Source organism: Genypterus blacodes, unplaced genomic scaffold (genome assembly GCF_046128005.1).
Source record: "Genypterus blacodes isolate CSIRO-AG114 ecotype Tasmania unplaced genomic scaffold, CSIRO-AGI_Gbla_v1 ptg000015l_1, whole genome shotgun sequence".
In the NCBI taxonomy this organism is placed as follows: domain Eukaryota; kingdom Metazoa; phylum Chordata; class Actinopteri; order Ophidiiformes; family Ophidiidae; genus Genypterus; species Genypterus blacodes.
This window is the reverse complement of record NW_027466829.1, coordinates 117194-134007: the sequence shown is the minus strand read 5'-3', so window position 1 is coordinate 134007 and position 16814 is coordinate 117194. Positions and strand designations below refer to the sequence as shown.

Genomic DNA, 16814 nt, shown 5'->3' with positions numbered 1-16814 from the left:
TTATCTGCTCGGATGATGAGGCTTCCACTTGCTCGTCATCTGGATTCTAAGATGCGTTTTGATTGGATTGCAGTTGTGATTGGGTCATTACGTCACTATTGTTTTTGATAATTGATGAATCTACTGATTATTTCAAGTATGTAGATAAGAAGAAGATATTAATATGACCAATTCCCAATCCAAACTAATACTAGATTGAATAATTTATTTCTCTAATGAGATTTGGATGAGTTAAAATGATACATTAGGATTAACAAAATGTAGACCAGGGCTGATTTATCAATTATACTATTTATGCCTTTGGTGTCCGGTGCATCAATCAAACCTGTGTGTTGTCATCTTTAATGCTTCTATATCAAGGTTGTGCTGTTGTGTGCTCTTTTGTTTTCTGTGTGAATTGTCTTCAAAGAACCGATGCTTCTTGCTTTTTCTTGCTCTGACCTTCACCCGTAGCGCCTTTACCTTCCGCCATATAGCCGAATTTGCTTCTTTGTTGCACAGCGGTTGCTACGACAACCTTAAGGGCGCATAACTGCCACCAACTGGACTGCAGTATAATTGATAACGTGCTATATTCAATACATTTTGTAATAATTGAGTATGTCTTGCTTCAAACAACAAACAAACAAACTACTTCTTTTGCTTTTTGCATGGGACAGCAAGATGCGTATCCCTATTCAAAAGAACTTTAATAACAAGACAGAGTGGAGTCGGGGAAAATGAATCGGGTGTGACAGATTGGATTGCTGTCCATATTTTACACCATGGATTAAGATATGTTGTCCCTTATCTGGTAAACAAAGATGGATGCAGATCATAGTCAAGTAGGATAAAGTGATTCTGATTACAGCAGGTGATTGATGGAAGGCCGTTTCAGGCCTGCTGTGGGTCTGCAGGCGTGAACGAGCCTGCATCTGAATGAATCTATGGCAAAGTACACAGAACTTGGAGCGCCACTGCTACTTTCCCCCCCTTTGTTCCCAAACCTCCTATTCCCAGTCCTATCTGGATGGGCTGGTGCTATGAATTTTGATGAGGGAAAACTAGAAATCCTCCCCTTCATCTCTCTTCCTGTCTCTATCCATTGTCACGAGCCAGTGAGGTTTCCAGATAACGGCGGCTCGGATGATTCACGGTCTTTAGGTTCTCGCAGTGTTTTCCAAGACACGCTTGACTAAGAAATCCTCCCTAAAATAGAAAAATAAACGTCATCTCCGACACCTAATCTTAGAAACGGGGCTGTTTATTTATGCTGTGGATATAAGAGAGGAATAGGCAAATAAAAAGAACATATACAGATTTGTATCTGTCGTCACATAAGAACAGTGAGTGAGTGATTTTTTTAGAAACGGTTTCAATCGTCTGTCGATGCAGAGACATTTTCCCTGGGGTATATATGCACAATTCTCAGTGCGACTTAGTGCAGTGCTGCAGAAGTCAAGTCAAGTCGCTGTCAAATATCCGTTCCACATATTACAAGTGACACCGCTTTCGGTTTGGAATTTAAGGCGACGGAATCAGTCCCAGAAAAAAAAAAAAAAAAAAAGCAACTGCTGATCCAGACAGAGCTGCGGCGGTGGGGATGCTGTGAATGAAAGAACAGGATGGCTCAGCGGGTCAAGGGAAGAAAAGTGCGTACAGTTCTCTGGACTGCAATCCGCTGTACGCTGCAGATTGGCCAGGAGTAATGAGCCTTTACACTACAGCACATGGACAAGCTGAGACTGCAGGGGTCCCTTTCTGCTAAGCGTGATTTTCATAACATAGACTCAGCAACATTCCCCCAATCAATCGGTGTTGCAATGTCCTCTGATAATAGATCAGGCGAGCAAGTGTGCACGTATTTATAAGCGTCAAGAATAAGTGGCTGTGGCAGAAGCGGAGGCAGTAAAGGAAGAGAAAGAGGGGGAGGACAACGCCAGAGACAACAGATGCTAGAAGCGCTCCTACTTCCTTTCTGCACAACACCTAGATCACCTTTGTAATATATTCTGTCACTGACATAAGGCAGAGTGGCGTCTGATAAATGTTTGTCAAACAAAAAAACAATAAAAATGACATTGTGAATAAAAGGCAATGTCACCGAATTTCGTATATTTCTGACATCTACAGGGCTGAACAGATGCTTAGCTGTGCCTTTAGTCAAACACGGCTCTGAGTCAGACTCAGGCTCAGGCTCAGCCGTGAGCCAGCAATCTGACTGGCTGAGCAAATTGAGCCTGATGATAATTGATTGCACAGAACGCCTGTGCGTCAATTAAAGAAAGTTAGTAGCTTGTGGAGGGAATTTAAAAAGTTTTGGGAGCCGAAAAGACGTTGCCATCCATATTTGTCACGGCAGCCTTCTTCAAGGTCAGCGGGCGTTTGCGGGGGTGGGGGTGTGTGAAGTGTGGGTGAGGAAGGGGAGGAGGGGAAGTAAAGGCGTCTGACAGTGAAAGAGAGAGAGAGAGAGAGAGAGAGAGAAAGAGAGAGAGAGGCAAGCATGACAGCTCTACAGGACAGAGTGCTGGTGGATGCAGACGTTGAAGGACAGGTGGATGTAGTTAGACTCTGGTCCGCCTGTAATCAGGGGGCATGGTCCATGGACGGCCCCGACTCCTTGTCCCCAAAGTCATGCGGGTCCATGTGGTCCGCCCGGGGCTCTGGTAGCCTGGAAGACACAGACGGCAAGGAAACAAACACAAGATGAGATGAATGTCAGCCCTGCAATCATTTCCTGTTTTTCTCTTTCACGCACATTAACCACGCGTGCATATTATGAAAATACAATAAACCTTTGAACAATGCAATCAGCTTCAATCAATGTGTGCCTTAAGCAGAAATCATCCATTCTGTCGGTATCATATGAGCAGCTGTGGAGTGACGGAGACAAAGTGATTTTGAAATTGCAGCGACCTGCCGCAATCCCAGTCTGGATGATGGATTCAATTTCAGCGGGGACGGTCTACACTAATCATATGCTCTAATTGGACACCGTGGCGGGGGTGACAGAGAGGAGACGCGGCTCTCTGGGGTAAACGTCTCTCTCCGACACCAGCCACTTTATTTTTAGGCATTTTCCTCCTACATCTCCCACATCTATCTCAGAAGACGAGACGTCAGCAGGTTTGGCTCGTAGCAAAAAGAGTCCCAGTTCATTCAACCCATTGTAGTCAAACTAAAGTACACTGGATTTACTTTGTATTCATCCGTATACTCTAACATGTATAGTAAAACCTCCAAACCCACATAAACACTGTGGTCATTTGCCAGGCAAGCACACTGAACGCTACATAAACAGCTCCTGACTCAAGCTGGATTAGAGATGAGAGAGACGACATCATCCTCCAGGTGGCCACGGTGCAAATGAAACGGTTGTTCTCCAGCATGCAGATTGCGACTTCGGGGTCGTGGCCGTTGTCGTCGCCTCAAAGACGCGAGAGAATGTTATGACAGACGACATCTTTGATTGAGGTTTTTTTTTACGTTTTAACCCCTGAGCTTCTTCCACAAAGCGGTTCCACAACACTAACTCAAGATAACGACATGAACAGGGCGCCACCTGTGACTTGACTGATCTGAAATGCAATCAGGAGGAGATATTTGCCACAAGAATGAAAACGTCTGGGCAGAATTTGCATTTATACAAGGAAAATGTTTCCGGCAAACAAGTTAGTAAGTAATAAATGTGAGATAAAAAACAGACTTTGAGTATGAGATGATATTTGGAATTTTTTAAGGAGTGGCTCTGAATTCTTCACCAGGCACTAGGACCGATCTTACAGCTTCTATGTGATGATAAGCAGGGATGTAAAGCCACTTTGTTTCTGTGAATCTCTCTAAAGTTGCGCCTGTGGTCTGCTTTACACACTGAACACTACAAATCACACATAATAGTTCGGGCACTGGAACATCCCAACCCTGCTCATTCATCTCTCCCCTCGGCTCTTTCCATGTCCATCCATCTTGCTGCTAAAGCTTCTCTCCCAACACTTCCTCCTCTTTTCAAGCCCCTGGTATTTGTAGAACAGTCGGGCGGGCGAGGGGGAGAAAAGAAAATCGACATCTTTTAAATAGGAAGCCGTATCTTTCCCGACTTCTGCTCCCGAGTATTCCTCTGACATAGTTCTATTGGCAGAAACAAAGAGCTGCTTCCTCTCCCATCGCGCACTACCGGGAGGAGCGCATCCTCGCAGCACAAACGTACACAATCTTCCATCAGGGAAAGCTTCACAGACGCAGCTGCGCCTGACGCTTCGCCTGACGCCTCCCCCTTCTGCTGGGGTTGTTTTCAGTGAGGCCTGGTCAAGTCAGCGATGTGTAAACGGACGCCACGATGCAGATAAAGCTTCATAATACAAACAATCCTCACATTTCCACATCTATAACAATTTGTGGAGTATCATCAGGGAGAGTACGCTTGTCTAAATCAGGAGGTTTCACTCTGCAGACCAGCAAACCCACAATTCCATCCATACGGCGGAGAAGCTCAATACTTATCAGATGGTTGCGCGTTGCTTCAGCAGAGTACAAACCGCTTGATGGATTACACTGTATGTGTGACAAATGGAGGACTGAGAAGAATATTGGTTTAGAAAACACGAGGGTAATTTATGTCCCAGTGAACACCGACCCCTCCAAATCTCTTTGAATTTGATCTTCCCACCAAATCTCAGTTATTGCCGCCTTCTGCAAACCCTAGCCCTGGGACTCCATTGTTGTTTACAGCCAGTTTCTCACAGATTTGCTGCAAATGCTTGTTATGACGCAACATTAGAGTCAGTCGGCGCGTTGCTACACGATCGTCGGGGGGACGGAGACGGTGCGTAGCAGGGGGTCCCGGCTCGGCTCCAGTCAGCTTTGAGTTTGAGCCTGGTGGAAAAAGGAAGCGGGCCGCGAACCCCCCGTAGTTTATAAAACAGCAAACCTTCCTGCTTGCTGATCGACTGCCAGGAGAAATGATGAAGTACACACACTCATTCACGTTCACACGCACATACACACAATTAGCTACTGTCGCAGCTTTCTTAAGCATACAGAACACACACACAACATTCATTATTCAGACGCTAGTGTTCCCATTCACGTTCTTGGCAAAGTTACTACGTACTTTCATCTATCAGAACTATTTTACTCCATATTCAAATTGTCTACTACAGCATCAAACACCCTGTTCAATCTTTGTTGTCAGCTAAGCGGAAAGGCAGAAAGAGTCCCGGTTGAGCTGGAATACGCAGCCTCACACAGGCTGGCTCCCTGTACGGTGGTATTTGGGGGGCAGACTTATTTGTGTACGGCAATTTCATCTTGCGTCACCAGTCGACCGAGACAGCCACCCAGCTCGTCGCTTTAAAAAAGAAGAAAAATGTAATTACAAATATATTCATACGGCACAAAGCGAGGCCGCCCCTACAGAGGCAAATGAACTATTTATATTCAGACGGTCCCTTGCTAAGCCGTAGGACACATGGATGTAATAACTTATTTATTCCACCCGCAGGAAAATGGCTATTACTTGAGGAAGAAAGAAGGAGGGAGAGCGAGAGAGAGAGAGATGGAGCAGAAGAGAGTAAAGACAGATTGGATCTTCAACATGCAACAAAATGTCAGTGGGTGGGTGATAAATTCTTTAAAAGTTATAACCCTTCCTTTGTTCTCTTTTTATGTCTGTTCATCATTGCTGGTCTGACAATAGCGCATGTGTGTGTGTGTGTGTGTGTGTATGTGTATTTCACAACACTAACCTGTGTGTGTGTATGTGTGTGTGACAGCTCATTTCTGAAGACTTTCTAGGTTCTTTCCACCCATGACTTATTCATGAGCTTTAATGTAGTCGATGTATTATTGATCAGGTCCAATCACTGCCTCCTCCCCTCAGTGTGACAATGGCCTGCGGATAAAGGGGCCTCATGCCGAGTTCCTTCTGTGGTCCGGCCGAACACACACCGGCTGTGCGGCTAGGTGATGGAAGGGCGATGACCTTTTGTGTGTGGAAAAATGGGCAACTGTATGTGTGTGTGTGTGTGTGTGTGTGTGTGTGTGTGTGTGTGTGTGTGTGTGTGTGTGTGTGTGTGTGTGTGTGTGTGTGTGTGTGTGTAAGTGAGAAATAGGAGTTGAGATAGAGCAGAACAAAGCTAATGTTGAAGTCTCCTCTCTGAGTGAGGCAGAAACATTTCTCCGATAGTCCTAAAATGAACCCATCACTCATGGAAGAAAACAGCTCCACAGGAGGAAACAGAAGGCGGGAGCATGCATGATGTCGCCTGGACTATGACTTTTGTCTTTTCTTCTTGTTCTTCTGGCCTGGTTCTCTATGGGCCACAGAGGGAGGACGGGTCCCGGCCCTGATTAAGTTGGAATCCTTTGCTCTTGGCAGAGAGGCCGCAGGACTCCTAAGTCATCATCCAGGAAACACTCCCATCGCACTACGGCTCCCACTGCAGCCGTGCCAGCTCCATCCAGACTCATCGCCCGTATGAATAATCATACTGCAGTGGCTTGGATATGCTGAACGGGGTTGAGATATAACTTTGTGCACGTGTGTGTGCGTTAAAAGACAGAGAGAAGGAAAAGGGAGGAGCTGAAGAGGTAAATGAGGGTAAAGGATGGAGGAATACGGTTCTTCTTGATTAAGCAAAGAGGCTGAATGAGAATAACTCAGTGTATGTAGCAATGGTGGCAATCATCCGTAGGGGAAAATAAGTACTGCAATTTGCATTTCCAAACAGTGGTGAAGCCATCTCAGTGTACTCCATCACATAAGATGGCAGGGCCCATTTCTCAAGCCCTTGGGGGCCTATGAGGGTTGGTCTAATGAGAGAGGATCCTTAATGGTTATTGATAGAGCCCACGAGGACAGACTCTTACCCTTACTCTGCAGCGGAGCGATGCACTCTGCCACTACTTAATGAAGTAAAACTTGTCCCTTCTGCAGGATGATTTAGCACTACAAACAGCTTTGTGACAAGAGATGACTGTGATAGAGAAGAAGGGATCATACAGGGGGAACGGGGGAAGGAGGCGGAGAGGGAGGCCGGCCGGACAGAGCATTAATTGAGTGAGGTTGTGAGCGAGTGAACTAGTGAAACGTAGAAGGGAATTGATTCATAGATTGCTATCTGACATGTGAAAGGCAGTGACGAGCTGCGGGCCATAATGAATAAATTAACATAGCTGCCCTGATGCTGTTGCTTGTTCTGATGCAGCCATTGATTGTCCGGGCGCTCTACATCCTCCTCTACTTTGCTATCTTGTCTGCCAACTTCCCGTCTCCTCTATGATTTATTTTCCTTTCCTTTCATCTGACAGCCTTGCTAGAAATTGTGTAATTTCGAAATGGCCCCTGCAGAAACCTTTCATTAGGAGCCCCACTGTGATCTCCGCCACACTTTGCGCCGCGATGATCCCCTTCAGCTAGAACTCGAGAGATATCAGGGGGAGAAACGTGATGGGAAAAATGGAGGAGGGCAAGGGGGTGAAATGGAGAGGAAGAGAGTGAGACAGGAGTGGGTAAGGAGACGCAGTCATCATAATCAGAGCTTGTGGCTGAGGCTCAGTGATAAACAACAATAAAGGGAGAGGGGGGCCGTCTCAATTGGGATCGGATATGGGATCTTGTGCTCAGAAAACAAGGAGTACTCAAAAGCGGACAAGAAGCACTGAGGACGTTGTAGCGCCAACATGGACACCAGCCTAAAATGGTGGACACCTCTGCAGAGCTGGCAGATGGAGTATGTAACACAGCTCGGGCTAATGTGTACGATAACACCTTACAAACTATACACAAGTGCCAAATTAGCTGGCGGATATGCATATTCATGAATCCCTAAACAGATATGAGCCCATTTTAATAAGAAATAGAGAGAGAATATGAATAATATCGCCAAATTAATTTTTATTCCAACTCAAGGTAGTACAGGGCTCCTTTTTTTTCCTTCTTCAAGCTAATCAGTTAATTACTTTTATGAGAACAAATGGCCGTTTTGAGAGGTTTCAGTGGAGTTTTAGAACTAAGCGCAGTGCAGAATCTCGGCTCCAAAAAATTCATGATCTCCATTTTTTTTTCGCAGAAGAAGAAAGTCATCACTTTCGTTCTGCTGGATCTCAGTTCAGCATTTAGCGATGATAGCCGGGGCGATCCTTCAGGCCATCTGAGATGCTGGGTCATCATCTCTGGAGAAAGCTTCAAATAACTTTGAATCTTCGGGACTGAACTTCTAACGAATGCTTTCTGGGATCGCCCCCGAGGGGTTGGGCTCGATCCAATTTACTGCCCTGGCTTCATATGTTACTTTTATGGCAGCTAAATAATAAATAACCCTGATGTTTCCTCACACGTTTGACACAGATACACGTGAAATGAAGCCCACCTTACCTCATTGCAGGTTGACGGTCTCATCTATTTTCAGGATGCACGAATCTACGGAATGATCTTGTTCTATTATAGCAGGTACATAAAGTGTGACTGCCGTTGTTTACAATGCCTCACATTGTAAAAATGTGTTTTTGAAAACAGAAAATGATGAAAGCGGCCCCATATTTTCACAACAATTGTTATTCATGCATACATTAAGTCTTGTTTGGACTGGATTAGGAAGAAAAGTCACTTGCGTCCCTCTATTTTAAGATTAACCACTGCACTGAAGTCCTTCTGATTTGCATTGCTCCACTGGTTACCTGCCTGCCTTCTTCAGCGTTGACTACTTAAACTTTAATTGATAACTTCGGAGCGAGCCTGGGTCGGCCTGAAGCGGCATCAGACCTTTTAAGTATGCATGAGTCAGCATACGGACTCAGAGTCTCTCTAGTTAATTCAAGTCTATGCTAAAAAATGAAGGTAAGCGTGCTTTACCCGACCACGGCTCAGAGACTTTACAATGACCCACATTCAGAAATCAGGCTAAACAAGTCTGTAAGATGTAAGTTTCTAGTTTGTGCCTCTTGCTTTCCTTTTTTTTGGATTGATTTTTTCTTGTACATCATGGATCTAATTTTGTGCATATTTTTATTTTGTCCTGATTCCACATTGATTCCATTTTCTTGATTGCATCTTAGGCCATCTTGCTCTTTGATTACAAACTGATAAGGAAGTGATTTAACTGGTTTGATTGAAACTGAATGGTGTTATCTTTTATCTTATCAATGACAGATATTTACGGTTTGTGTGTAATTACTCAATCATCTGATTATTAAGCTTTCTTTTTCACTTGTGCTAGTCTTTAAATACCAACACGTTGACTGGCAGGAAAATTAGATGCTCAAGTAAAAGTTTTATAGGGTAACTTGATAAGGAGTGTGGCAATCTCTCACACACACACACACTTTCCGATGTCCAAGCATGTAGCATGACGTTAGTGTTGTGCTCTGTCTCTTGACTTTTCCTCACACTGCAGAAGTCCACTTGCAACGCAGTAACCCACAGTTACAGCTTTTGTTTATATTGTGATTTATTGGGCTGAAGAGACGTTTGCCCCAGGAAACATTACTGTCTCAGCTCTTAATACTCACACAGTGAATCAAATGACTCGTTTTGGAGAAACAGTCATTCCCACTCCTTCCTCTAAAACAACAATTTGATGAAATAGATGATACGTTATCTTTTATCTTATCAGTTGAGTAAACACAGCAGTTACTCTTGAAATGTGTCCTCCTCACCACGGAGGCTGTGTAATAAACTAGTTTCACTGACATTTTGTTAATAGGTGGGAACTGAATCAAGGAAGAGCGGATCAAGATGAGTGACGATGATTCACGAGTCATATTAAATGGCTTCGACACGTTTTCAGATCATTTACAGATCCCAAACACGTGCAATGATACCATATAGTTTTGCAAGGACATTATTGACCGACTGTATGTGAATGCTTGATGTTCGGCCTTGCATGACACGCCGACAGCTGGATCGCTACAAAACAGTGTCAGCCATCCACACCACAGACTATGGAGATCATCTTTCCCCCGAAAAATGATGCTCCAGCCTGTGGTGTTTCCATGCAGTGTGAACGGCTTAATCAGGTTACGGAGGAAGTGAAGAGACAGTGCACAACAGCAGGCAATGCATCACCGCGCAGAGGACAGAGAGCTGGGGGCTGTTTTAGATGACCTTTAGTGCGCACTGCATCTTATTTGTCAGCGCAAAATGGCAAAGGCGAAGATAAATCCTCCTCATCATCCGCCTTACGCGTCGCCTCAAGTAGACCCCGTTTGAGCTCATGTTCATGCATGGCATTACTTCAACATGTACACCAGGTAGTGCGGCGTGGCGCCACTCCAGCTGAGAACCGCCGTGCCGTCAGATCGTTACATGATGTGTATATCATCCTGAGGACGCCTCTTCCTCCTGCATGCACGCTGAGAACAGTGATGCAGAAAGGTCACTGATGTGGAATAAAATGGTGCGCTGATGCCAAACCAATCAGAATAATCATAACAGGCTTGTCAGGTTGCGAGGGGTTTGGATGAATACAGCTATCCCTCGATGAACTAATTTCCCGCTCTCTTCAACACAGGTACCAGACGTTAATCATTCTCAGGGATTAACAGCGACCGCCTCAGATAAAAGCTTTAACCGCAGCGAGGAGTCAATCTCACATTGGCTCATTTAGCGATTTTACAAATGCTCTGTCCGCAGGAATTAAGCGAGGCGAATTGTTGCAATCCTATGGATGTAGCTCACAAAGACCAAAACGCTAATGTGAGCCAAATTAAAACTGGCCCCGAAGATAAAGAACAAATGCCTCCCTCGCTTTTATGTGCGCACAAATACTCACTAAAACCTTGCAATGTGATTCTCAATGACTACCCTGTGTGTGGGGCTCCAAGACCTTCCAAGTCTCCATCGCCATTATCTGTTTGGTTACAAATTAAATGGCAATGAATGATGTTAAAAAGTTCCCTCGGAGGAAAGCAACAAGGAGATAACAGAATCGGCTTAATGGCGCCCCGGAGTATAACAAAGGGAGAGGAAGAGAGGACAGATGTTGGCTGTGGTCTAACAAGAGCTTTGAATGCTTCATATTGGGTTTTTCACCCTGATATATTGTGTTGCTATATAAATTAGCAGAAAAACAAAGAATTTGCAGTAGGAAATGTTTTACTTTGCTTAGTGCATCTTCTATGTATACAGTAGCTATTTTATTTGTATGAGTTTTTTTCAAAATGACTGCCACTCATCTTCTCTGGTGTTCTATTAACATATGTTCCTTACTCAAATATGCACATCAGTATTCTCTCTCTGTCAAAATGGCCTCTAACACAAACTACGCTTTTATTTTGAAATGCTGTGGAAAAAAATGATGTGGAAAAGCAACATTATCAGACATCAAGTCTTCCCCCATAAGCGCTATTATCATTAACCAAAACCCCAAAATGTCACCCAAAGGTCATATTGATTATTTTATTGTTCTGTTTTGTCTTATATTCTCCTGCTTTTTCGACCGCAATTACCTCGTTGTGTATCGGCTAATGCTCTTCATTAGTTCAGATCCTCCAAGATAAAGCAGCTGTCAGCTATATTCAGATCAATTATACATCTAGAATTGCCCTAGTGGTTATATTGATCCTGGATAAACTGGGACATTACTTTTGGTTGGGACCCAGTGTGTGGATATTTGGGACACTTCCCATTTTCGGCGGATTTCTCACAAAACAAGCGACGTGTAAATGCACTGTTGTGTTTGCTTTAAATTGGATTTTCCCTCGTATCTAATCCTCCTTTGAAGTTTGTATCTCAAGCCCACAAGAGTGAAGAGGGCAGACAAAACACTTTGGAGGCAGGCAAACTTTTATCTATTCTTTAGGACGCACACAGCCAGAGTTTACAGGTAATGAATATTAAACACGGTCCTCACAATCTCTCAGACTTAAGTCTTCCACTCCCTCCTTTCTTGACTTCAAGTTGCCGGCATTTGCTCAATCTCTCTTCCTCATCGCTGCTTGTATCTGCTATTCCAGTCCGAATGCCTTACCCCTCTTCCTCCCTCCCTCCCTCCCCTTTGCCATCTTGCCTTGGGAGCCAGGTTTGTTGAAGAGAATCCTCCATGGTGCGGTCTACATAGCCAGTCATGTGAGCATCGAGCTGGCTTTGTCCCAGCACCAGACAGCCATTATGAAGACTGACTGGCCACAACAGCGCCCGCACACTTGGCAGACACACACAGCTCGGCCCCCCTGCTGCCTCTCTCAAACTGGCCCTTTCTCTGACAGCACAATGCCGGCGCCACCTCAATCAGTGAACTGCCCAGGTGCCCCCCGCAAGCTGTCCCGGAATCTCGCACGGCTCTGCTGGGAGTTTACAATTTAAGGCTTTGCGTATGCCACAACGCTGCCACGACTCTCCTCCACGTCTTTCCGCTTCATCTATTCTGCTAAATTAGAGATGGAGGGATGTCACCGGCACATATGGCTACAACGAGGAGGGGAGAAAAGAGGACATTGTGTGGTTATGAGACGGAGAGAGACAGAGCTGGAGAACAGCCCGGCTATTAGACAAAGCCTTCTGGCATACGAGCGCTTCCCCTCCCTCCTCCCTCCCTCCCCCCCTCCATCGCCTCCACCAAATCCTGTCATCCAAGCCCCGAGTGTGAAGGACACCCCGACAGACGGCGCAGAAAACCTGGGCTCCAGACTGTCACAACTCTCACTGCAACCTAATACAATTCCTCAGACACCGCTCCTCGCCTTCTTCTCTCCGGAATAGCAAAACACGAGGTGAAATAACGTTAGATTTCCCTCAAGGTGCGCCGCGGAGTCGTCCCTGTTCTTTTTACTAACAGTTTCATCTCCTCGACAATATCCGCATCAAAGATGGGCTCTGAATGTGACTTTTGTGCATCTGTGCTTAAAAGACAGATCTGCACGCTGGAGTGGCAGCTTACAGTGAGATTCAACATTGCAACACAATAAAATACAGTGGCAGAGTTTGACAGCTCCCCGGTGTAGGCAAACTAATAAACTTTTATGTGTACTAATGCATCCTGTAAAACACCCGTCATAAACGCCCGCCTGATCCTGGAGGTGACACGGCCTCTATATTTCCTCAGCGGAGCGAGGAAGCCATTTTATACTTTCCAAAATAAAAAAAAAAGGTCCAAGAAAAGGCCGGTCCCGCCTTGGCAGTTTAGATGAAAACGCATCTGGATCCTCGCTCGCAGGTGACAAATCTCTGTTTAAGTCCCACTAATGTGATGCACACAAGGTTCCATAAAACCCAAAGCAATTATATTCAATAATGCGAAAAACGCAACCGGCAACCCAACTGGGTAATCCCACAAACTAGAGGAAATGTGACGCGTGGAAGAGAAAGGCACCTGTAAGGAAAGCCATTAATTCTTATCCTTACAGAACAAGGGTGGATTAATGTGATTTCACAGAGTGCATGCTAAATCTCCCATTAGAATCCTGCGGTAGTTAAACCCCGACCATATCCTCATTCCCTCCCCGGCTCGTGCTGATAAATCTACACGGTGACGGGTCTTGTCTCCAGCTTGCTGAATTAAACATGCCAACATGCCTCTTCCCCCCCCCCTCCCTCACCGGCGGGGTGGAGGCGGAAAAGCCAAGCAGGGGGAAGGACGGACGGTGGACTGCCAGAGGAAAAAGTGTCCTGACATCCACCTGGCAGGGCTGTCAAACACAAGCTGTGACCCGCTGCTGCATGCAACCGCCAGAAGTGTGTGTGTGTGGGGGGGGAGATGTTTACTGATGGCCTGTAGACTTGATTATGCACGCCATGTTTCTGTTTCTGTTGACGGATCGTACCGAGGGCCCAGAGGTTTGATAAGGCGCTGATTCATCACCTGGAGGTTCAGCTTGCCGCTATCATCCCCCTATATCTCCACCCAGCTGAAATCAGACCTGTAATTCCACCTAAAGGCGGACAAGCTGTGATATATGTGTGTGTGAGGCTGCAGGGGACGTGGGAAGGTGAGACAGACAGAAGAGGGCAGACAGATTGTGTCAAATGTGTATCATTATATTCACATTTGTACGGAGTGACATTTCCTTGATCCTTCCACATTGTAATTAGTGTGTGTGTGTGTGTGTGTGTGTGTGATGTTATGTGTGATTTTAGAATGATTAATGAATGTTTACACATAGTATGACATCTTTTGGGCTCTTCTGCTCGTGTGTGTGTGTGTGTGTGTGTGTGTGTGTGTGTGTGTGTGTGTGTGTGTGTGTGTGTGTGTGTGTGTGTGTGTGTGTGTGTGTGTGTCCACTGCACGCACGACTGGTTGCAAGTCTGTGAAGAACCAATATGACAATCTGCCTTGCGGACAGACCACACAGAAAAGGCGAAGATGCAAAAAAGGACAAAAACAAAACATTTTTCTGTTGCAATGAATGCAAGACAGCAGAGAAGAAAACACTAATTACTGAGTCCAGTTTGTGTGCGGTGTGTCAGTCAGCCTCAACCAAGCCAAACAATCGTCGTAAGCAACACTTTCCCATTTCCAACGAGTATTCAACGTGTTGGCTAGAAACAAAACTCACACTGACCTGCACACTGCCTGAAACAGTGACTTCATCCATCATACTTGTCAACAGTGGCGATTTAAATAATTAGCTCTGTTTACTGATTACTACAACTACAGTACTTAAAAGTGAATTACAACTCACACAGTTCCAGTCCTCCGCCCCGGGTGAGCCAATTACCAAATAAAAGCACATACATCTGGGTTAACTGTGTGTACACTTTGAAAGCTAAACTTTAATTTTGCATACACACACTACCTGTAACTGCAAAATCTGGATTGAATAGCATCTCCACTAGAGGGCTCTGCGAAGGTCAAAATGTCATTGCTCAGTAGCAGAACGTCTTCTAATTTTATGTATTTTGCGAGCAAAGTTAAGGAAGGGGGTCGAGGAAGAGTTCACGTCAGCGATTCTGGCAGGCACATTTGTCACTGTGGAGCTGACACATCATAAACCAGCATCGTCACATGAAGGCTGACAACTTCTGATGCGCTCCATCAGCTTCTCCTTCAAACTTTTGAGACATTTTTGGAGTCGTCCCCACCGTCCCTTGTAGTTATGGCATCTTGCGAACAGTTTTGGGGCCGTGTTCTTTGGTTATCCTATCTCCTTATTCTTTCCCAATCTGCTTTTGTCTTCTATTTCTCAAATGGACCAAGGGAGCTGTGTTAGTGCTCGTACATGCCATGCAATGCATATGCGCAGCGAATATCAAGTGGAATCCTTTAGAATTCTGTAGTGGCTTATTGTCTATGAAATGAGCCAGTGTGAACCCGGCACAGAGCTAAAACTCAAAGTATAGGGAACCTCCACCGGGGTCGCACAAACCTCACATTTTCTGTAATAAGCTGAATTGGAAACAGAATGTTAATTTCGTCACCGCCTCAACAGAGCTGTAAGCCCACCAGATGTGCGGCGACATGATGGAGTTGTGAAGCGTACATCTGCGCCTTCCACGCAGCGACCTCGCCCCCGGCGTCTGTCGTCTCTCTTCCTCATTCCAAATAACTGCGCACGTACCGACACAAAACACCCAAAATACACAACCAACACCACAGGTATCAAGCTTTCTGAAGGAGAGACTGCAGTAATTAAGACATTTGGGTTTGTGTTTTTTTTCTCGTCCACCCACTGAAACTAATTTCTCACAGAATCTGTTGTGAAGGGCTACTTATCAGACAGGATGGCAAGGAAGCCCGACTGGGTAATTTAATGAGCATGTGTGTGTGTGGAGAAAGAATTAATAAGGCGGCGTGGGAGGTGGAAAGAATGCGGCACTTATTTAAACAATGCTCGGCTCTCTCGTTCATAAATAATAAAGTAGATAATAGAGCATCAACACACTTTATGATGTGATGTAAACGTGACGGGCATTTACCGTCTCCATGAAGGTAAAAGAAGAAGGGAGCTACAAGGAGAGAGCACAAGGTTATCAGGGAGGGTTTCACAGTATAATGGAGCAGATGTAACAAAATATGGACCAGTGGATAGAGATATTAAAAAAAGTCTGATACCGGGGAAGGTTTGTGAAGTTTGCCACTGGAAACTAACCCGTTTGTGGCCGTCTTGTGCCTCCTGAAACATTATTTGCCACACATGCTTTCATTTCTCCACGCCTCTGCCCTCCATATTACCAACACGCCTGGGGGAAGCTTACTGCCATTTTCCCCATTTTCACCTCCGTTCCTCGCTCTCGCTCCTCAGCCGTCACTCTCTATCTCCCGTGGTAGAGTGAAAACACACCTCTACGGGGCCTACACCTTTTTACTTTCATCTCCCCTCAGCCGTGTTATGCTGTAGAGTCTAGACTGTGCTCAATTTCATTTTATAGCTCAAAGAAATAAAATCAAAATAAACGCTGTACACTGTTATAGCATTTTCTTTTGTTTTGGTCGTTAAGTGTTTTTATTAGTGGGCAGCATGAAATGACTGCAAACCAGCCTTTTATTGTAACATGAAGGAGTCCCTCTGGATAAGGGACATCAGCGTGTGATGTGAAATACAACCCACTGAGGTTCTCAACCCATTACGCTGTGTCAAAACGAGGCCTTTTAATACTTTAAAGGGAGGTTCACTGAGTATGAATTTTTAAAGTCCTGCGGTGCTCCTTGTTAAATTGTTAAATCTCCCTCTCTTACTCATTCTTCAACGTCAGCAGAGCAAAACTGACAATGGTTACTTTTCTCAAGTTAGAAAGTGACTGTGCTGACAACGGCTTTTAAAGAGAAACACGAGTACGAGCGTAACAACACCTCCACACCCAGAATTGGGTGGTGGAGAGAGAGAAAGAGAGAGAGAGGTGTATTTGCCACACATGGATTAACAATCCATTATTCATAGGTGCACTGGGTTCAGAGCATTAA

The 16814-nt window shown here is 45.1% G+C and overlaps 1 protein-coding gene across 1 annotated transcript in view; it reads right to left on the bottom strand.

The window, feature by feature from the left end:
- Nucleotides 1-659: 659 nt before the first annotated feature.
- The window catches only part of trim44 (tripartite motif containing 44), a 39327-nt gene continuing 23172 nt past the window's right edge, over nucleotides 660-16814 (bottom strand). The window contains exon 6 of the mRNA XM_076138871.1: nucleotides 660-2650. Coding sequence (XP_075994986.1) covers nucleotides 2566-2650 — 85 coding nt within the window. The 3' untranslated portion in view covers nucleotides 660-2565. The remainder of the gene's footprint in view (nucleotides 2651-16814) is intronic.